Below are 22,052 nucleotides of genomic sequence, written 5' to 3'. Positions count from 1 at the left end.
ATCTGCTCTTTGAACCCTGCTGTCTGTTCTGCGGACCCTGACAGTTCCAGGGACCCTCGTTGTCCCTTTATCACCCCCCCCACACACACACCGCACAGGGATCCTGGGTGGGAATCCTCACTCTGACCTTTCCTGAAGGGTGTGATTTGTCCCTAAGTGACAGAGCCTTAAGGGTCACAGTCTCCTCTGCAGGGAGAATAGCGCATGTGCCAGGATCTGGTGTCCCAGTTGGCACCCCCAAAATGTTAAGAGTGGGCGAATCTAGGAAGGGTCTCTAAGTGCGCTGTAGGGCTCCTGGCTCTCTGGGTGCAGCACCTGCATGCCAAGGCAGCACCAGGGGACAGGGGGCGCTGAGCTGGATGCTCCCAGGATGCCAGTGGCCAAGGAGTCAGCGCCTCCCCTGGCAGGGGGTGCCAGGCAGCTTCCGGAACTGCAGACTCACGGCCCTGCCTCTGCAGCCAGCGGAGCCTGCCAGCCTCAGCCTGAGCGCGCAGAAACCTTTTCCTGCCCTTCTGATTTGCTCAGGCCTCAGAGCCTCAGGGACCCTGGGAGAACAATGCTGGGCAGCCCAGAGCGGGGTTGTCACCCCCAGCGAGGAAGGGGTGGACCCGGGCACTGAGGGGTCACGGCCTGTGAATTGATCCAGGAGGAAATAAGACATTATGTTGGGGAGGCGGGGACCCAACAGAACACAGACTTTTATCCACAAGGAAAACAACCCCTGAGTAATATTTGGTAGGTGTATAACATGCATAAATGCGTAATTTCTTACATTCAATTAAATTCTGTTTAACTTTTAGGTTACCAGATTCTAAATTTACTTTCCCCTCCATCCTCTCGGAATTATTTTTTATCTTGTGGTCTTATTACTTTATATTTTTATTGATTTTTTTTCTCAACGCTGAGTTTGAATATTTTTGACTACAGAAAAGTTACATAAGCCATATAACGAACTTAGAGAGCCTTCATAGATTCACCAATTCTTAATATCTTGCCTCCTTGGCTTTATTTCTATTTATATATAAGGTGTTTTGTTTTATTTGCTTGTTTGTTTCTAAATTCTTCTATCTCAGAAATCTTTTCCTGCCCACTTACCTGGCCATTTACAAGAGATTCAGCCAGGCACAATTCTGGGGTGCATGCCTGTAATCCAGGCAGCTTGAGAGGCTGAGACAGGAGGATCAAGTGTTCAAAGCCAGCCTCAGCAATGGCAAGGTGCTAAGCCACTCAGTGAGACCTTGAGTCTCTAAATAAAATACAAAATAGGGCTGGGGATGAGGCTCAGTGGTCGAGTACATGAGTTCAATCCCTGGTACAAAAAAAAAAAAAGATTCAGTTTTTTCTTATAGTCAGTTGACAAACAGAGCTTTTTTCAGAAGGGAATCATAAAACATGAGCAGGCATGTCCTCAGTGGTACCATCTCACCTCAAGTGGGCAGATAGATCCTCTCTTCCTGGACACAGGATGCCAGCCCTGGGGTCTTTGCTGTGCAAACCACCCCCAGATGCCTCCCCGAGGCTGGATCTGTCATGGCGGCCATCCAGGCGCAGATGGGATTAAGATTGGAGCTGACAGGCGCAGTCCTGGGGCCAGAACAACCCTTGAGTCTCCGTCTTCCTTACTCTTTCTTGTGAAGCCTCAAACCAAGGAAAGATGGGGCCAGGGTCACCTCAGGGAGAGAGACCTGACCCTTCAACTACTGCTGCCAAGTGGGAATGTTTATAATTTATAATGAACAGAAATGGATTCAGCCTACAGTTCTGGAGGCTGGGAAGTCCAAGAGCATGGTACCGGCATCTGGTGAGGGCTTCTTGTTGCATCATCCCATGGCAGAAGGTGGAAGGGCAGGAGAGGGTGAGAAAAAGTGAACAGGGGTACAACCTTGCTTCTAGAATAACCCGTTCTCACAATAACTAACCCACTCCCATAATGGCGAAATGCATCTATCTCTCATGACCTCATCAGCTCTTAAGCTGTCCCTCAGCACGGCTGCCTTTGGGAATAAATCCCACCTCTATGAACTTCGGGGTACACAGAACCAACTTGTGAATTAAAAGAAGCTTAATAATTGGATTCCGTTAAGGGGCCCGGTGGAGGTGGGGGCTGTACGTAGAGTGGTCAGAGCAGGCCGCTTGAGAAGGTGGCATCGGTGCCTGGAATTGAAGAAGTGAAGCAATGAACCAAGCAGACCCCAGGGGGAATCCCAGGCAGAGGGAGCTAAAGCTGCCAATCTCTGGGGCGGAAACACCACAGACATTCTGTGGAATGTTCTAGAACTCGCAGGGAGGCCGAGGTGTCTGGAGCAGGATTAATGACAATGGGGGTGGGGGACGCTGAGCCTCTCCCCAGTTGGCCTACCCCTTCAGCTGGGGAGCTCAAAGCAGTGGCCCCAGGGCCTTTTCCGACCAGAGGACACATTTCATTTGTCCTACAAAGTGTCAAGAAAATTCAAAGTCAGCTACCAATATTTAAAAATCCAGAGATTTTCATCATAAAAATCTACATTTCTAGCTTGTTTTGTCAGGTTCTGATCTCCGTGCAACATGGGGAGGGGTCTCGAAGAGGTCCATAGATGCTGGGTCACCCCATGGGGCACCTCATGCATGGCTCCGGAAGCCAGGCTGGAGTAGCCATCACCACGCCAGCCCCAGGTAGCAGGACAGGGCCACCTGCGGCTCCTGAGGTGCTTCTCCCAGAGGTGCTGATGCCTGAGACCACAGGGGACAGCTGCGTAGAGCCTGACTAGCCACATTCACCTGTCCATATGTCTCTGTGTCCCCTTCCGGCCCAGGAAGTGGGACTGGGCCTCTCAGCCTCTGCCTGTCCTGAGTGGGGGCATCTCTGGCTCCACACCTGAGGCTGGCCCGTCCAGGACCAAGAGCCCACATAAGCAATTGGCCTTAAACAAGTACCCACCAAATTATTGAATTTCCAGGATTCTGAGTAATTATAAGCTAGCAGAGTCTCCATAGGTCCTTCCGGAACCAAATGATTTCAAAAGCAAAATGGAGGGAAACACTTGAAGTCATTTTATCATCTACATAATATATATCCATATATAAAATATGTTATATGTACAGTCAGCCCTTCGTGTCTGCCATGCTACATCCACGGATTCAACCATCCACAGAGTGAAAGTGTTCAGGAAAAAAATTGCATTTGTATTGAACAGGTACAGACTTTTTTCTGGTCATTTATTCCCTAAACAAAACAGTACAACAACCATTTACATAGCATTTACATTGTATTAGATATTGTAAGGAATCTAGAGATGATTTAAAGCATGTGGGAAGAATCTCATGGGTTCTATGCAAATACTACTGGATTTTATATTTAGGAACTTGAGCATCTGTGCATTCTGGTACCCAAGGGGCTTCTGGCTTGTTAGGCACAGATGCTCAGGGATGCCTGTGTGCTCATTAAATATGTCTGAAGTCAAATCAGCCAGGAAGACTCTCTCCCAAAGAGACCCAACCCCCACAGGAGGGAAATGACCACACCTAACTCCACTCCCCATGGGCTTTGCCAGGGACCCGGATGTCTGTATACACAGGGTCTCAGCATCCTCCTGGCCACAATCCCAGCTCTGGCCCAATGCCCACGTGGCTGTGGCATGTTCAGGCCCAGCCTAGGAAGAGTTTTATGATTGGCCTAAGTTGAGCAAAAAGCCCTATAAACACATGCACAACAGAACCTAAGACCACGGCAACGAAAGATTCAGAATATGAGCTTGACAGAGGTCGCTGATGGGTAGGATCCCCCAGACTGAAACCTGCTCTTAACTGTGTCTTGTTTGACCTTCATAATTTAACATAAATCTTAGCTCGCTTTTAATATTGAGTATTCACCCACAAGATTCAAATTGATTCCCTCCTTCCCTCCCTCCCTCCCTCCCTTCCTTCCTTCCTCTTTTGTACCAGGGATTGAACCAGGGGAGCTTAACCACCAAACCATATCCTCAGCCCTTCTTTTTTAAAAATTTTATCTTATTTAGAGACTCAGTTGCTTAGGGCCTTGCTAAGTTGCTGAGACTGGTCTCAAACTTGTGATCCTTCTGCCTCAGCTTCCTGAGTCACTGGGATTACAGATGCACAACCCCGAGCCTGGCCAAATTTCTGACATCTATGGAAAATACGGTGGTCATTGGGTCATTGGCTGGAACTGTAGATGCAATCTTCTAATGGTTTTAATTAACCTTTTTTTTTTTTTTTTTTGAGATGCACATTTCCAAACATAAAATTCTAAAGGTAAAAGGAGCATATGATGAGGAGTCTCTTCCACAATGTCCTCCTGCCTCCCATGTCCCCTCTCCCGAAATAGCCAAGGGGTCAGATTTCCAAAGATGCCTTACAAGTGTATGCATGAAAACGGTTTTCTCCTTACAGTGATGGCACACTCTGCAGTTTCCCTGTACTAGCTTTGTTCCCTTAGCAAGGTCCCTGAGAGATATTCCTCCATCCACTGGGACTTGCTCTGACCTTTTTGGATATGACAGTGGTCTCCAGTTTGCCCAGTGGCCGTGGTGCTTTACGGTTTCACACCTGTTCTGCTTCACTCCTTCGGGACTCTTGCCTGGTCTCTGGCATCTGAGCCCGCAGACGGGTAGAGATGAAGGACAGAGCAGAGCGCCCTTCCTGTCCCCACCCACTTGCCGCCACTCTCTGATGCCTGCAGTTCCTACACTTTCCAGCAGAGGGCGTCACCACCTTGCTCCCAAGCCCACCAAGGGGTTTTTTCAGGGAGGTCCAGACTCGACGTCCAGGGAAGAGATGCTCTCTCCCTGGACACAAAGCCTCCCTTAGCTGGACTCAGATCCTCCCGCCACCACCCCTGTCCTTGTTCCTCTGCTTCTATCTCCCCGCACTCCTCTGTTTTGAGCTGTGCCCTGACTGTCCCTCCCTCCTGTGCGGAGGGGCCCCTCCTTCACGGGGGTGGGGGGTGGGGGTGGGGGTGGCGGAGCTTGGTTTAGTCTGGGGCCCGGAATTGAGAAACTGCTGGAGGGAAAATCCTAACAGAAGGCTTGTATCTGGAACAGCAAGGCTTGCCCCTCCCTGATGAGAAGCGGGGTTCCTCTCCCTGCCCCCACTTCCCTGAGTCGACCCCAAATACCCTTTTCCTGCCCTGCTTTGCACACTCCCAAGAACACCCGCTCCCTGGCCTGGGGCCTGCCGCCTCCTCCCCTCCCCCACGGGGGTGTTGGGGGTCGCCTGGAGTCCAGCTGGTGGCCAGTGCAGAGCCACCCTTTCCTGGCCCTGCCCCTCCCCGTGACCCCAATCCTCTGCCAGCCGCTCAATGGTGCCTTGTTCTCTCTCCAGCCCCCAGACAAAAGTCCCTCTGTCTAAGAAGGCAGAATTAGGGGGAGGGGGAACCCCCAACAGGGACCATGTGGGGGCCTCTACAGACCCCAGCCGGAAGGAATGCTGTGAGGCGGGGGTGACCGGAGAGAGAAGGACAGGGCCTTGCACAGGGCAGGCGACCTTCTGGAGTGGGAGGCAGCCCCCCACCTAGCACCGCGCTGTGGACCCAGGAACCTTGCTCCCAGTACCTTGGGAGGAGCAAGGGCCAGGGAGCCTAGTCTCCCAGGGCAGGCTGGGGGTGGTGGCCTGGTCCGGGCACCCTTATTTGGTGTTCCTGTGTCTCCTTCACATCAGGACCTTGATCATATCAGCATCTTCTACTGACCCTCAAATGGTGTCAACAAAGACATGTGGCCTGAAAGGGACTTTAAACCCCCATAGTGGCCAGTAATCCCTCCCCCAAGCAAAACACACCACCCAAGCCAAAGAAGGACGGTTGCTAGGTGGATGGGTCACCTCTCTCCCCAATCTTGCCAGACAGAGGCTCTGCCATCAGAGACCCCAGAACCTTCCCCCTCCAAGATCTCTTTCTGGTTTCAGGAGATTAGAGAAAGTCCCACCCCTAATTCAAGGGACCAAGTCCCAGCCCATCCTGCTCTCCCTGCACCTCACCTGGGGCCGCTGAACCCTTGGTGACCTGTGGCCGTGACTGGGGAGGGGGTGGAGCTGTCTCTTTAAGAGCAGGAATGGGGTGGGGGAGCCCCCAGCCTTAGGGAGACCGGCTGGTTCTCTACCTGCCCAGGTTTGCTTAGGGCGTGGCAGCTGCAGATAGAGGCAGAACTAGGACTCCACTGGCAACTGGCTTTCTCCCGGAACCTCAGCTCTACCAGAGGAGCCAGCACCAGGTGAGCACCAGGGCCTCTCCTGCAAGACCCCTGAGAACCGTCCCCCTCCAAGGTCCTTTTCTGATGGCCAGAGATTGGAGGAAGCCCCCTCCCTTCCTGTGACCGCCCCCCTTCATTCTCCTCGCAGGGACTGAGCCAGGCAGCTAGGGCAGGATGAGACCTGTAGGTGGGGTCTGGAAAGACTGGCGGGGTCTGTGGGACCTGGGGACGTCTGAGCGGAACAGAAGTGTCAGGATTGGGGTGTCGGGGTGGCTGGGGTATTTAAGTAGATCGAGGGTATTTCAGGGCGTGGCGGGAGGCGTGTGGATCTACAGACCTCCAGGAAAAGGAGAGGATGCCACCAGGGGAAGCCAGAAAACAGGGAGTGAGTTAGACTTCAGGGACACGGAGAGGTGGGGTCTTTCTGCACACCCCTGAAGTCATGGTCATTGGCCACCAGCTCCAAAGAACAGAGGGGACAGCAGCGGGCAGGTGGCAAATGCAGCCCTCCGGCTGGTGTGGGACCCCCTTGGCCGGGAGGGTACAGCTGAGGGATCCGTCAGCTCCCCCCTCCCCAGTCTTGGGTGCAGGGTGATTTCTTGGTTTTGGGGGACCATGGAGCCTGGCAGGCCAGGGGGTGCTTGGAGAGAGGTCCGTGGTGAGAGGAAGAGGAGAGACCCAGCAGTCCCAGGATGCGAAGCATATGGTATCAAGTGGAATTCTCAGGGGTGACAGGGTTTGTGACAGCAGCGTGGGATCATGATAGTGCCAGCTCCATCAAGCTGTGAAGGTGATCTAAATGAACGATATCAAGAGCTGAGGACAGCGCCACGTGGGGCGGGCGCTCAGCAAGCACCAGCTATTATTGCCAGTGTTTGTGTCATCAAGAACCTTATGAGGTAGCGTTAGACAACACACAGGCCACTTCAGATGGCTGGCAATGAATGCTCCTGCTAAAATGACTGTGAGCCGGTGTCACAGGGGAGCTGTGACATTCCCAGGCCAGGGAGGTGGAGAGGGAGATGGAAGAGCCTGTGAACATGCAGGACAGACCTGCACCCCCAGCCGCCGAGCATGTATGCTGTCATCAGTGAGATGACGGTTGGCCTCAGGGGTTGCTGGGGGTTGAGAGCACAGCGAGGTCTCTGGGCAGTGTCCAGCGCAGGTGGTCGAGGGTTCTGCTCCTGCCGTCAGGATTCCCATGACACGTGCGGGGGTGGTAGAGCGGGCAGGGCTTACTGCAGGTACGCATGGTGGGCACAAGATTGACACTGGGCCAGGGAGGGAGGGGAAAGTGTCCTAGGTGCTGGGCAGGCCTACCTGGGGAAGAGGGGCCTGTTGCCAGGGACGGGGAGGAAGGTATGGGCCAGGGAGCAGGGCTGGGAAGGGCCAGGAGGCCAAGGCTGGGGAAGACGGGAGTCAAGGACAGGACTAAGTGGGGGCCGAGGCGGGCAGGGTACCGTGGGACAAAAGGTGGAGCTGGGCTGCCCCCAGTACCAGCCCAGTCTGTCCTCCCCAGCCCCCTGCCCCAGCCTGGCTTCTCTCCTCCCTCCACCCTGCCCTGCAGCCGAGGGGAAGCTCAGCCCCTGTCTGAGGCCTGCAAAGTCTGGGCAGAGCTGGGCAGGCTCCGCGCTGTCCATGGGAGACACTCCCCAGCACCCGGGCCTGCTGCCACCTGGCTCCTGACACCCGCTTTCCCAAACACCCCGAGGCCCTGACAGCCCGGAGTTAGGAACAGCCACCAGGGAGCCAGGCCTGGTTGCAATCCTGCTTCCTGGCCAAGTGACCTGGGGCACCAGCAGTCACCTCTCAGAGCCTCAGTTTCCCCACCTGGAAGGCGGAGAGAGCAGCAGGCCGGGCTCCCTTGCTCGGTTGCCAGAGTGACTCACTGAGGGCCTACAGTCCCTTCCCCGGTGGGTTGAGGAAGCTGTTTCCTCATCGGGCCTGAGACCTTCCCCACCCCCACTTGACTTTGGGCCTCCTTCCTGTCTCAGCCCGGCCAGTCTCAGGGCCAGGCTTCTCTGGGCAGAAGGCCGGGAGGAGGGCACTAGGAGCCAGAGGCACGGGATGGGCACCCCCCGTGGCCCTGCTAATGCTGCGCCTGCTTCCTGGCCTCCTGTAGGTCCGTCCTCGACATGCGAGAGGTGGCTCTCAGGCTGCTCGTCCTCCTGTCAGGTGAGCCCCAGGCCCTGAGTTGTCTTTTCCCCGGGACCCCAGCCAGGTGGTGCCCAGCCTGTGGGTATGCGTGGGTCTGCATTTTTCTATCTGCCCCGGGAAGCTGGTCACTGTTAGGGGCGTAGGGTCATATTCATGATTTCAAGGGACACACAAGGAAAGTCAAGGCCTCTCTTAGCAGCAGCCCACACTGCTAGAAAGCCACCGTCTTCCCCATTCCCCTGTCAACTGTCAACCTTCTGAGGAGACAGGGCCTAGGGCTGTGTCGCTAAGGCACCCCTAAACTATTCCAAGAGGCTGCTGGGAGCCGAGCCGAGCAGGAGAAATGACCAGAACACTCCGCGCCTCAGTCTCCCCATCTGTCAAAGTGAGGAGAGTAAGAGCACCCGTTGGCGGAGTCATTTCAAGGATTAAGCGAGTTAATATTTGAAAAGCACTTAGAACCATGCTCGGTACAGCCCGCACGGGGCGTGGGCTTCAAATATGATTAAAAATAATTCATCTCCCTTCAGCAGCGAGTTTGAGGCCCAGAGCTGGGGCAGTCGGCTGCTTGGAACCAGAATTTAATCCTAGCCTTTTTCTTTCTTCTGCATTTTACTTTCTCTGTGGCTTTGGGCAGGGCTGGCATTCCGTTCAGGGTAGGCATGGAAAGTCACATTCGAGTGTATTTAAGTCGGTAATAGGGAGTCACTTTGCAGGGGATGGTGAGCAGATGCCAGCCCAGGTGTGGGGGGGATGTGGCAGAATCAGGAAGGGAGGTGATGGATCTGGCTGGCTTGGGGGAAACCGAGCCTTGGGAGCCAAATCCATCTGTCGTCTTGATAAGAAAAGTCCCCCCACCTCTGCAGGAGGTGTGGATTAGCCATGTGTCTGGAAACAGGCAACTGAACGGTGGCCCAAAGCCACCCAGAGTAGAACCTATTTCAGGTGACAAGTGGCTGGTGTGACTCAAAGGTGTGGGGGTGAGTGGGCAAGTCCATGTCCCCATGATGGGACGCCAAGGCAGCGAGACTGGGTTGGGACTCCCTGTGCCCCAGGGACCCTCTCCCAAGGCCCCCTGGACCTTCCACACATCACCATCTCCCTCCTTCCCTCTGGTCCCCGCCAGGTCTGCCTGCACTGGACGCCAATGACCCGGAAGGTGAGTCAGAGGTCCCCCACCCACCCCTGGGACCCCTGCGAACTGCTGCTGTCCTTGATTCATGTTCTTTTTTTTCTTTCCTTGCAGATAAAAACAGTCCTTTCTACTACGGTGAGAGCTGGTGCCCGGCTTCTTGGTCTCCTCCCAACCCCCCGTGCCATTTTGTGTCCAAGTCCCCACACAGGATGGGTGGAGGGTCAGATGTGGGTCACAGGAACAAGAGGCGGCAGCATGGCCTGGGGGAAGATTCTCATCTAGCAAGATAGTTAGATACACTCAGAAATCGAGGGCAGACCACAAGAAGCCATTAGGTTCAAACCAACTGTTAGAAGAAGGGCTTATATGAAAGACTTCCTGGAAGAGGTGAGGGACTCTACCTACATCAGCATTCTCCCACCACGTTCCACTGTTCTGCTCCCCCTTGTCCTTCTGCCCTCACTTCCTCCACTGTCCCTCATTTCTGCTTCAGCCACACTGGCCTCCTGCTGGTCCTCAGACACAGAACTGCCAGCCACAGGACCTTTGCACCTGTGGATCCCCCTGCCTGGAGACTTCCTATCATATGTCCACACGCTCTTTTCTTCACCTCCTGCAGATGGCTGCTCAGTTGTGGCCTCCTCAGAGAGCCCTTCCCTAACCACTCTCTCTAAAACAGCTGCCCTCTGACTCACAGTTCCCAGCTCTGGCTATTTTCCTTCAGATCGCTTTATCTCCACCTGACCTGACAAGAAATATCTTGTTTGCCTGGGTGTAAACTAGAAGGTGTGCACCGTCAGGCTTGGGTTCTGTCCTGTTCTCTATCCCCAGTGCCCTGCACATGGTGGGTGATCAGTACCTATTTGTCAAGTGGATGGGGCGATGGATAGAAAGGACCCGGGTTGGCCTTGAGGTCCCCTCTGATTTTCTCCCAGATTGGTACAGCCTTCGGGTCGGAGGACTCATCTGTGCAGGGGTCCTGTGCGCCATCGGCATCATTGTCCTCATGAGTGAGCGCAGGGGCTGATGGGGCAGTGGGCGGGGCGAAGCCTGGAGTCCCCTCCCTTGACTGCTCACTCTCCCAACAGGTGGAAAATGCAAATGCAGATTCGGCCCAAAGCCCAGGTAAGGCGGTTCCTGCCTGCTCTCCTCTTGCAGAATGAACACTCTTCAGGGGCAAAGAGCCTTTCAAGTCTCCCCCAAGGGGATAAGACTCAGGGTTCTGCCACGCCTATTTCTAAGGTTTATGGTTCATAGCTAATAATTCCCCAAAGGCCCCAAATTCTGAAATGCTTTAGTTCCTGGAAAATAGCCAGGAAGCCAGGTCTGGGTGAGCAGAGACCCCTCTCACCTGAGGGAGAGGACAAACGGGTGGAGGTGAATCTCACCACCTTTTTTCTCCCCTAGTCACCGGCCAGGGGATGCCCCACCTCTCATCACTCCAGGTAAGACAGGATCAGCGTGGACTGAGGGGGACAGGGGTCAAGGAGGGGCTGTGCACATACACGTACCCTGGGGACAAAGAACTCCATCCACCCCTCCAGGCTAATCCCATCCCCTCTCCTAGGCTCTGCCCACAACTGCTGAGGTTGGACCAGCTGAAGGAAGGGCCTGTCTTTGTCCCCAAGTCCTGGCTGTCCACAGGAGCCTGAACTCCAGGGTAACATCCTCCCGCCCCTCCCCAGGCTGCCTTGCTGGGGCCTCGCCTCACGGCTCACGGGAGGGAGCTCTTTGTTCAATGTTTTAATACAAAACCATCCGGCCTGCAGCCCGGGCAGCCTGCAGACTCACCGTGTGTGCCTGGGCGAGGGCGGGGCCTGGACTGGGCGGGGCCTGGGCGAGGGCGGGGCGGGGCCGGCCGGGGCGGGGCGGGGCCGGCCGGGGCGGGGCGGGGCCGGCCGGGGCGGGGCGGGGCCTGGGGGAGGTGGCTGCGGGTTGGCAGGCAGCTAGCGGGTGGATCTTAGCTGGGAAAAGCCTGTCCTCTGCTCTTTCTCGTAGCCTGCTAGAGGGCACGGGGCCTGCTCTCTGCCTCCAGGCCGTGGGAGGCTTGTGTGCACTTTAAGATGTTCCAGTGTTAATGGGGGACACTTTGTGATGAAAGAGAGCCCTAACCCCTGGATGCTGGGCGCTCAGGTGAACACTGGGACCATCCCAGGAAAACAAGGATAAGGAATTATCCCACCACCAGGGAGTGCTCAATTTTATGATTGTAACAGTAAGACCCCTAGGGTCTCCTCACTGGAGAACTTTCCAAATGTCCCAATGAGACCTTTAAATGATTCCCTATAACACCCTTAATAGTATCTAATGGCCACACGATGTGAGAATCTTCTCTGAGCCTTAAACTCCCAGGAGTCTCCCCAGTATCCAACCTAAATGTTCCCACAAAATGCCCCAAACCCTTCAAAACATCCAAAAATATCTCCTACAATGCCCTGGGACATGACCTCTAAATAGAGACCCCAGTAAACTAGTGACCTGCCCTCTGATCACACCCTTCTATCTCTTGAACATCCCATGAGCCCACTCTCCTTAGAGACCCCGTGAAGAGCCAAAATGCCTTCCCCCTGGCCATGACAGGACTCTAGGGTCACCCCCAGCCCCCATGCCATTCACAAGACCCCCTCTCCCAATGACCCCACAACAACGGGCAGGGTAGTTAGTGCCCAGCGCATTTATTGAACTCGTACCTTCTGTCCTTTCCCCTGTCGCCCTTCGGGGAGGGGTACCCGCGCTTCACCTGCACCTCTCCAATCCCAACTTCTCCCCCTCCCCACACCGCCCCCCCCCCCGCCTGCGCGCGCAACGCGCAAGAGGAACGAAACGCCGCCTCTGGCAGCAGACGTGCGCCTAAGCAGCTGAGAGAAGGAACGGGTCTGGCAGGAAAAACTGCCCAGCAACTGTGACGTCATGGGGCCGGGCAGGACTCCATGAAAGCGATTGGCAGGATTGAATTTGGAAGGGAAAGGAATTCTGTCTTTGGAGCTTTCGCAGGGAGCAGATTGAGTGGGAGTCGTTGAGGGAGAACTTCCAGACCTCTCGGGACTCTGCGCATCAAGGGGGGATGCGGTGTTTGGGCTCCAAGCAGTGCCCCAGCCTGAGCTTCCAAGTCACCAAGAGCCGGCATCTCTCTCCCGCCAGATATTGCTTCCAACTGGGAGGGCAGTTCAGGCTGGGACTTCCATGTCTCCCAGTGGCAGTTCCTCCAAGAGGTGGGCTAGGGTTTGGACCTGGAGCTGATGAACTTGGCCTGTGGTCAGCATCTCACAGGTCTGGTCATTACCCCAAGTGGGGCCAGAAGGCCAGCCAACAGGTCATCCAGATGCCCAAGGCTCCCCACGCCAGCGCTCGACCATGTCTAGAGTCCTGCCCAGTCTCAGGCACTCAGGTCCAGCTCATGATGCTGGTAGATCTGCGTGGGGCCCTTGAAGCAAGCCGCGAATAGGAAGCGTCTGCCCGCTAAGGTGACGTGGGCAAAGGCGCGGGGGGCCACCAAAGCAGGAGGCCCCAGCTCCTGCAGTGGCTCCAGGAGCCCCTTGTCGGGATCAAAGCGGAGCACCTGGCTGAAGGCAAAGTCGCTGCCTAGGATGGCCAGCTGGTCCCTGGCGATGAGCAGAGGCTGGAAGACGTGGGCACCCCGGGAAGGGAGCTGGTGCAGCAGGCGAAACATGGAGCCGTCCCAGCGCATGACCTGGGGAGAAGGTGGCCAGTTAGGGCCTGAGGCCTTGGGAGGGGCAGGTCTTCCTGTCATCCTGAGGGTCTAGAGAACTTGGAACGCTTGGAAACAGGCCCATTCGTCCTCAAATTCCCACAGCTGCTTAATCCTATCAGTGTGCCCAGCTGCTCAGGCTGCTAAGTCAGAGTTGTGAGCTGTGAGCTGACCCTGCGCTTTCCCTCGGCCCCACACTGCACGGATCAGCAAGGCTACCTGTGAGTTTTACCTACAATAGCTGTATATGCTGTCCACTCCTGTTAACGCACCTTGGCCCAGCCTCCATCCTCTCCAGCCTCCTTCCTGGGTCCTAGTTCCTGTCCTTGTCCCAGTCTGTTCCCCACCAGAGACCCTGTGAATACCCTAGTTAGAGGGGAGCCCCCTCCCCTGGCTGCACCTTGCTCTGGAAAGACAGTGCTAGAGAGGAAGGGCAGGACCCAACATCTGCATCAGGCTCAGAGGAGCCTTGTCAGGATGCGGGGGACAGGGGCTGGGGCTAAAGTCAGTCCTGGAGGGTGTCCAAGATGCAGAGCCAAATTTAGGGTGTAGAATCAGAATCTTGGGGAGTGATTTAGACAAAGATAGCCTTGAGGGGCCACAGTCTTGCAGTCATCGTTGGGATGGGATCAGAATTCAAAGGTCAGCATGTGAGGCCAGATCAGTTTATAGCGCCCCCCCATACACACACACACACTGGGCCCAGCCTCACCATAGAGTCCCCGATGTACCGCGTCAGGCACAGGAACACATCCCCCCCAGCCTGGAAGTGACGTGTGGCATAGACATCCTCAGCCTCTGGGATGTCCGTGCGCCTCTCAAAGCGGCCACCGAACCAGTGGAAGAGCACGGGCCTCTGTGAGGCCGAGGCCAGCAGCAGGTGGGGCCGGCCGTCCAGCTCCAGGGCCTCGGCGTCCGTGTCCCGGTGCCAGGCGTGCAGGCTCTGGCGTGGGTAGAAGCCGGGCCCGTCCCGACACAGCAGTGTGGTGCTGCCAGCTTTGGAGGCATCGGCCACCACGAAGCAGGGCTGCCCGTCCAGCCAGAGGAGCTCCGCGTCGTTGGGCCTCAGCAGCCGTCGGGGGGCCAGTGCCTGCATCGGGGCCAGGCGCAGGTCGGGGCCCGGCCGTGCCCACAGCTGGGATCCTCCCCACAGTCGGGCAGCCAGCACGAAGAGGCGCGGGCCCAGCACCAGGGGCTTGCAGGACACCACGGAGGGCGCTGAGGGGGAGCAAGCAGGCTGTCAGGTCCAGGGGCAGAGGGCCGGGCAGACGGGGGACAGGGACAGGGCGAGCACTCACCCGGCAGCTCATCCTCCGTCCGGAAGCGCTGCAGGCCGTAGTCCCAGGAGAGGATCAGGCAGCGGCCAGCGAAGGGCTGGGCCAGGATGATGTGGGGCTCCCCCTGGTAGGAGAAGGACTCCACGCCCAGCGCCGACTCCCCCACCATCTGGAACCAGGACAGCTCTGGGGGCGGCAGGAGAGAGTCAGGTAGGCCCCGGGGACCCCAGGGTTCTCATTGCTGAGCCTTGATTTGCACAGCTCTGAAAGGAGGGCCCTGTTCATGGCGTTCACCCCACAGGGACATGGAGAGTGGAGTCCTCTTGTCTATGGCAGGGTTAACTCGGGCTGCGTCCTGATTTTCTAAGATGAGTGGCCCCATCAAATGATCCCTCCGAAACGGCCACTTAGTCATTCACTGGCCTTCACGACATTCCAGTGAGGTACACTCTGTCATGATCTCTAAAGATGAAGCGACGGAGGTTCAGTGGTCCAGGCAGCCGGTGGGCTGGTCAGCTGGAAGCCACATTATCCTGGCACCCCCAGGAGCACTCTCCCTGGAGGTTAGGTGTGGTCATGTCAGGAGCAGAAGCGTGATGCACACTTCATTCCCCTCCTTCTCGTGAGCTAGCACATGGAAGCGTCAAACCTGAGTTCAACCATGGAAACCAGGACAGTACCCAGGAGCTGCCGCACCCACCTGGGCAGCTCACCTCCGCTCACCTCTTCAATTCGTGGTATTTCAGGCTTTTTGTTACAACCACTTAGCTTTAATGGTATCTGACCTAGCAAGGTACTGGTCGTTAGTGGGTGCCATGCTGTGACTCTAGCATATACTACGTCACCCTACACGTCCAGATCCTAGGTGCCAAGGTGGAAGCAGTGATGCCCAGCCAAAGAGAGTTCCTATAAAAATGCCCATCAAATCATGTCCATGCCTGGGCCACATCCTCCATGGCTCCCCCTTGACCCTACTCTTTGTGCCTTTCAAAGTCCTCCATGGTGGGGCCCCTGCCAGCTTTGACCTCATCTCTACTCTCTCCCTTCAGGCACCACCCGAGCCACACTGGTCTTTTGATCCTCAAACAGCTCTAGGCTGCCTCGGGGCCACCATTTATGCTGTTCCCTCTCCACGCAGTGCCCTTCCCTCTCCTTTTCCAGTAGCTAAATTCAGATCTAATGCCTCCCTCACGACTCCCTGTGTGATCAAATGTGTCATCAGTTTGTTTGCGCCATACTTTAGTGGATCTCACTAAGTATTCGTTGAATAACTGAATCAAGAGTGAACGATGGGGCTCAGTGGTACAGCGCTTGCCTAACAGGTGGGAAGCCCTGGGTTGCATCCGAGGCACTCCCTTCCTCTTCAAAAAAAAAAAAATAATAATAATAATAATCGCTGAGCTCAGTCCCCTTGCTCTGTGAGTCCCACACACCACAAACATGTCTCACAGTAGATAATGTTACGATCACTGTTGTTATATTAATAGCATCTGTGTAAGGACACTTCAAATGTCCACTCCTTGAGGAAGCCCTTCCTGACTCCCGCTCTACTCTGTGTGACCCCGGCCCTGGCTCTGGACTCCTCAGTTCCCATGGCCTCGGTCCTGGCCTTATTTCTCTGACTGTGCTCCCCCATCCCACCCCAGGCCCCTCTGCCTCCGACTGCCCGTCCTGGCCCTGATCATTCTGGGCGGTCACTGTGTGGGGCTGGGCATGGGCTCTGGGAAGCCAAGACCTGGGCTGTCTTGTCCCTGCTGTGCTTTCTGCCTTGGCCGATACCCACAGAGTCACCAAAATGTATTTATGGAAAAGCAAAAGGAAAGGAAATAGAAGTGAGGGGATTGGCATATGCAGTTTTTAGCACAACAGAAAGAAAGTGTTGGGCTGGGGTGTAGCTCAGGTGGTAGAGCGCTTGCCTCGCATGACAGGCCCTGGGTTCAAGCCCCAGCACCACCACCAAAAAAAAAAATAAAGAAAGAAAGTGTTTTACAAGTAAGTGACTTTATATTAAGGACGATGAGAGTGAACATTTGTAAGAGCCTCCTGCCCCAGGCCTTGGGTCCAGTGCTGAGCAGGCGGAGACATAGCATGGAATCCTCGCAGCAATCCTATGTCACTGTTTATTATCCCCATTCTACAGATGAGGAGACTGAGGCTCAGGGTGGTGATGCCATGTGCTCGGGGTCTCGAAGCCAGGAAATGGCAGGGCAGGGAGTGAGGTCAGCTCCTCAGGCCTGGCAGCCATTCCCCCCATCTCCCGCCTTCTCCTGGGGACCCTGCAGTCCCTCCCTCCCCACTGGGAAAGCCCCCACCTATGGCTCTGCACTTGAAGGTCTTTGGGTCGAGGTGGCGGAGCTGCATGTGAGTCAGGGCAGCGGGGCCTGCACAGGTCCCCGTCCCCACGCTGGCGTTCACGGTCGGCATCCACTGAAGCAGCCAAAGGATGCGACAGTCGCACTGGAACGGGTTCCCACGGAGGTCCCTGGTGCAAGAGGCCAGGAAGGGGCTGCGACCCTCGGAGGCCACGTACCCTGCCCCCTCCCCTGGGGTCCCCAGATGGCATGGAAAATACGTCAGAACCATTGCAACCCTTGCCAACCCAGCCCCGCCTCCACAGCGCCAGGCCCCGCCCCCAGACCCCCCACCCCCGCACCCCACACCCCCGGAGCCTCACACGTGAGTCAGGGTTTCCAGGCCCCGGAACAGGAATCTGGGCAGGACCTCGAGGTGATTGTTGGCCAGGCTTCTGGAGGGGACAAAGAAGGAGCCATCCGCAGCTGCCAGGAGGCGCTGTGTCCGGGGTGGGGGTGCCGTGGAGGAGGGGAGCCGTGGAGGAGCGGGGTGCCATGGAGGAGGAGGGGTGCCATGGAGGGGGGTGTTGTGGAGGAGGGTGGGGTGCCGTGGAGGAGGGGGGTGCCGTGGAGGGGGTGCCGTGGAGGAGGCGGGACGGGCACGCACAGGTGTGTGAGCGAGCGGAGTCCCCGGAGCGCGTTCTTGGAGATGGAGCCGATCTCATTGTCCTCAATGAAGCTGTGGAGGGAGGCGGGATGAGGGGAGGCCCACGGGGCAGGGGACTCAGAGGCCACACGGGTGCTGCATTCTCCGCAGCACCTCGGGCAGTCCCAGGGAAAGCCTCCCCAGAAACCTGTCCCCCCTGAAGGCCTGATCCACGGTCACAGGAGCCAGCCTCACCATGGACGCTGTCGCCATTGTCACCGACAACAGCACTGGTCCCACTATCATCCCCTGACCAGTACCAGTGCCTGCATCTCAACACCCATGCCACCATCACCATCACCTACCCTACCACCAATAACTGCCATCGTCCCCAGCACCACACAGGCCACCAATATCGCCACACACGTCCATCAGGGAACTCCAGGCGGATGACACCGATGAACCTCACCAGCAACCAGGCTTCACGACCAACACCCCACATCCTGCCACCACCCTCACCAACGCCGCCTCCGTGATCCAGCATCAATACCAGCGTCGCCATTATCCCCAACACTCCGGTCACCCACCGCCAGTGTCATCGCTGTCACAGCTTGTATACATAACGACACCTCTGTCATCGGTGAAAACCCCAGTACCAACAACACTGTCATGAACACTGACGCCAGCGTCCTGCTCCAAGCCACCACTGACACCAACGTCAGTGCATACTGACCAGTGCCCATGGGCCTGGTGACCGTCTCTAGCACCGCCCCGCAGGCTTTGATCATCAGTTCCACTAACAGAACCATCACTTCGAGGTTTGCCATGTTTTGTCAACAGCACTGACACTCCGTCGTCAGTGACAAGGCCACCACTTCCACTGGCGTCAGCAACGGCATCCCTCCCTTTAGTATGGCCATCACGCTGTCGCCAACTCCTTACTGGGAGCTGTTTCCAGCTCATTTCAAACATTTCCTCCCGCTGGTATCCTCCCCAGGTGCCCGAGAGTCAGGAGGGGGCCAGAAACCGAGCCTGGCTATCTAGGCGCTTTGCGGATCTGAAGCACAGAGAGGCAAGGTGAGCAGCCCGAGATGACACAGCTGATCTGGAGCCCTCACACAGCCTCAGGAGCAGGTCTGAGGGCCCTTGTCCAGACACCTCCACTGCAGACCCACAGTCCCTACCGCCTCTGACTCTGGGCGCCACCAGAAGCCCCTTCTCCTCCTCCCAGGCCACCTGCCCCCAGCCCGGCCTCACTCACAGGTACTGCAGGTGGGACAACCCGGCAAATGCGTCATCCTCGATCACAGAGAAGGAGTTGGATGTGAAGAGGCTGCAGGGGGCGAGAAGGCGGTTGCCGGGGTTCAGGACCCCTCGCTGATGAGGACCCCTCTCTGACATTTTGGCCTTATCCCCCTCCATTAGCCCCATCAGGCACAGGAACACTCACATGCACGTGGGGGACTATGTGCAGGGACAGAGGGATTCTGACAGGGACACACGGGTGCGCACACACTCTCTCCTGTGCATGGACACCCTCATGGTCACATGTGCCCACACCCACACGCACGTGCAAGACGCCCACTCCCTCCCTGCCGCTCGGCCAGGCCCACTCACAGCAGGTGCAGGGACGGCACCCTCAGGAAGCTGCCGGCCTTCAGCTGGGTGACTCCAGTCCTCACGAGTGAGCTGGGGACGTGGCAGTGGCAGTGAGGAGAAAACCACTCCGGCGCTCTGGTCCCCAACCCAGATCCCACTGCTGCCCCACGCCCTGGCCTGCACCTGACCCTGGGTGCGCTTCCCCTTTGGGTGGCGAGGGTCCTGGCAAGCGCTCAGCCCAGTCCCTGGCCACCCCCCCTTCCAGGTCCCCATACACCTCCTGCCCCATCCCAGGTCCCAGCAGCCCCTGGGCAGGCATCCCGACAGCCTCTGCTGCCCAGGATCAGGTGGGCCCCCGCCTACCCCACCTGCCCCTGGAGGCCCAGGATCCGGTGCCCACCTTCAGGCCCACAGAGGGCCCGACACTCACAGTGACAGCAGCGTCGGGGAGAAGCTCTCTGGCAGGTCCTGGGAGCCCTCACACAGGGCACTGTCTTTGGAGCAGGAGCAGCGTGGAGGACACTTGCCCTTTGGGGGCCTCCAGGCCACCCCCACCCCCGGCCCAGCCAGCAGCAGCAGCAGCAGGATGCCCGAGCGTCCCATGCCCCCTGCCCCCAGCCGAGGCACCACTTGTCTCGCAGCCAGCCTGGCCCAGGCCACTACATCTCCTCTGCCAGAGGCCCCTGCAGCTGCCTGCTGGGCTCCGCACCCTGACCTCGCTCTGCGCCCTCTCGGCCGGCCCTTGTCCCTGTGTCCTGTGGTCTCTGACTTTCTGTGACTCTCTCTGCCTCTCCCTGTCTTTGTCTGTGTCAGTCCATTGCCCACTTCCGTCCCTCCTTATGTCTTTGTGTGTCTGTCTGTCTGTCTCTGCAGGGCCCTGTCTTTCGGGTGGCCTATTGTCCCTCTGCCTGCTCCCTGCTTCTCCCTGAAGGTTTGGGGAAGGGATGTGCCGAGCAGGGTAGGGAGAAGGAGGGGGTCAGAGGCCATAGGAAGAGCGGCCTGGGGAAGGGACTGAAAGGCCTTTGGGAGGGGGTGGGGCCACCAAGGATGGAGCTGCCCTGGCCACTCCCAGCCAGCCCCCTCCCCAGAATCCCCTACTCAGCCTCACCCAGGGACTGTGAGGAGGATGTCACCCGGGTGGGGACTGAATGACCCGGCAGACTGGAGGGGGAGTGGAGGACAGGCCACTCCTGAGAGCTGGGGGAGGTCCTGGCCACTCCCAGCCAGCCCCCTTCTGGCCCCAGGAGGGCGTGGTGGTCCCTGTCACTGAGGCCCAGGGGCAGCTCAGGTCCAGCTGCGCCCTCTGGTGGCCACACTTGGTAGGACAGTTGCCTTATCCCAAACCCAAGACTTCCCTGCCTTCCCCCCCCCCCCCCGGAAATTAACCCTTTAGATACCCACCACCATTCCAGGCAGAGACTTGACCCATGGACATAACGAGGACAATGCCACCTCCTTCTAACACTTACTCTGCAACTAACCTCAACCTAAGAGTTCATCTACTACTTTCATCTCGCCCCAGGCCTCCCCAGCTAGAGGAACTGAGGACAGCACTCAAGCACCTAAGCTCTGGGTGTCCGAGGCAGAGGCCGGGCCAGGAGTCCAGCCCAGCTGGCAGCTGGCTCCATGTTGGCTTCTGTCTTCAGAGATCCAAATTCATGGGCATGTGGATAACGGACCGTTTTAATTCGGACTAAGCTTTTAGTGATGTGGATAGAGTCTGTCCACTGATAAAGATTCATGAACGATACCTAAGGGGACATAAGGGGACATAGCAGCGGTGTTTACTGAGCACTTACTACGTGCCATTCCTTCCATGGTTTGACTCAGCTCTCCCCGTAACCCTGTGAGGTGGGCAGCTTGGCTATCCCCACTTTACAGACAGGAAGACTGACCAACAGAGAGGGTGAGAGATTAGTTTCATGGTGCCAGTCGGCCCTAAGCCTGACCACCAGTCTGTACCACCGCCTTGCCTAGACCAGGAGACTCACGCTCCTGATGGAGGAACAGACTTCCTCTCTTGCCCCGGGGGACGCACCCAGCAGTCTTGTTGAAGGACAGGGGCCTCGACAGCACCCGCCTAAGGTCACACAGTCCCCTGTGGCCTCGGGGCCAGTCAGTTCACCTCCCGATTCCTCATTTCTCCCATCTGTCAAGTGGGAACATTCAGGACACCCACTTCCAACATGAGGAGAGGACTCAGTGAGAAGACGGAGGCCACTCACCCTCCAGGGCTCAGCTCAAGGTGGGCGCCCCACAGTGGTGCAGGCTTGGGGAGGAACTCTGGCTCCGTCTTGGTCCTGCAAATATGCTAACCCTCTAGACCAGGACTTGAAAGTGCAGATAAAGAGCTTGGTGCCAGGGACACACAGGGGACAAAGGCAGGCCTGCACCCACACACAGTGTGCCAGCCCAGCTGGGCTCTCACTTCACTTTAAGACTAGAAGAAGTGACATTGGCAACAATAACAACAGCTAACTATGTTTTTGTTAATCACTTCCTATGTGCCTGGCTTTTTCTCATTGTTCTACATGGTTATCCCAACCTCCCTCTGACATGAATCTTATTATAGCCACAGAGAGGTTTAGTCATTTGCCCAATATCACACAGCTAGAAAGTGTCAAGGGAAGGAAGGAGAGAGGGAAGCTGGACTGGCCAGGAGTGGGCCAGGTACCCGTCCCTATTGCCCCTTGCTCGCCTGTCCCTCCTCCTCGGTGCTGCATAAACACCAGGGTTATCATTAACCAGGGCCTGGGATGCAAGGCCACGGGGGCAGAGGCTAAGAGGGCTAACAGGGCTGAGGGAGCCTTTTGAAGTCTCCTGGGTCCTCTGAAGCCAGGGGTGTGTGTATGTGTGTGTGAACACTCACGTGCGTGTGTCAGGGCTACACCTGTGCTGGGTGCAAGCACATGCTCCTGTCCTGCCGAGCCTGTTGGGGTCCCCGCTGGTGTCTGACTGCTTGAGGGTAGGGGCGTTTCTGTCCTCAGCCGCCAGGGGTCCTCAGGAGAATTAGCTCCACCGCCTTGGTTTTCTTAATCTGTGAAGTGGAGTTGAAG

The 22,052-nt window shown here is 56.9% G+C and overlaps 2 protein-coding genes across 2 annotated transcripts; one reads left to right on the top strand and one right to left on the bottom strand.

The window, feature by feature from the left end:
* The first annotated feature begins 7,947 nt into the window (after positions 1-7,947).
* Fxyd3 (FXYD domain containing ion transport regulator 3) lies at positions 7,948-11,260 on the top strand. Its single transcript, XM_027941363.2, has 8 exons — positions 7,948-8,095; positions 8,305-8,357; positions 9,466-9,498; positions 9,586-9,609; positions 10,410-10,484; positions 10,563-10,599; positions 10,882-10,919; positions 11,042-11,260. The coding sequence occupies exons 2-8, from the start codon at positions 8,318-8,320 to the stop codon at positions 11,059-11,061; spliced, it is 267 nt and encodes an 88-aa protein (XP_027797164.1). The 5' UTR covers positions 7,948-8,095; positions 8,305-8,317; the 3' UTR covers positions 11,062-11,260.
* A 981-nt stretch (positions 11,261-12,241) lies between these two features.
* Lgi4 (leucine rich repeat LGI family member 4) lies at positions 12,242-20,317 on the bottom strand. The gene is made up of 9 exons (XM_027941274.2): positions 19,427-20,317; positions 19,015-19,086; positions 18,659-18,730; positions 17,419-17,490; positions 17,135-17,206; positions 16,773-16,942; positions 14,482-14,646; positions 13,896-14,401; positions 12,242-13,165 (listed from the first exon to the last, which is right to left on the bottom strand). Exons 1-9 carry the CDS (start codon positions 19,597-19,599, stop codon positions 12,851-12,853), a joined length of 1,617 nt encoding a protein of 538 aa, XP_027797075.2. The 5' UTR covers positions 19,600-20,317; the 3' UTR covers positions 12,242-12,850.
* Positions 20,318-22,052: the final 1,735 nt, after the last annotated feature.

The sequence above is a fragment of the Marmota flaviventris genome, chromosome 18 (genome assembly GCF_047511675.1).
Source record: "Marmota flaviventris isolate mMarFla1 chromosome 18, mMarFla1.hap1, whole genome shotgun sequence".
NCBI lineage: Eukaryota > Metazoa > Chordata > Mammalia > Rodentia > Sciuridae > Marmota > Marmota flaviventris.
Note: the sequence above shows the minus strand (reverse complement) of the source record. Positions and strands in the feature narration are given on the sequence as shown.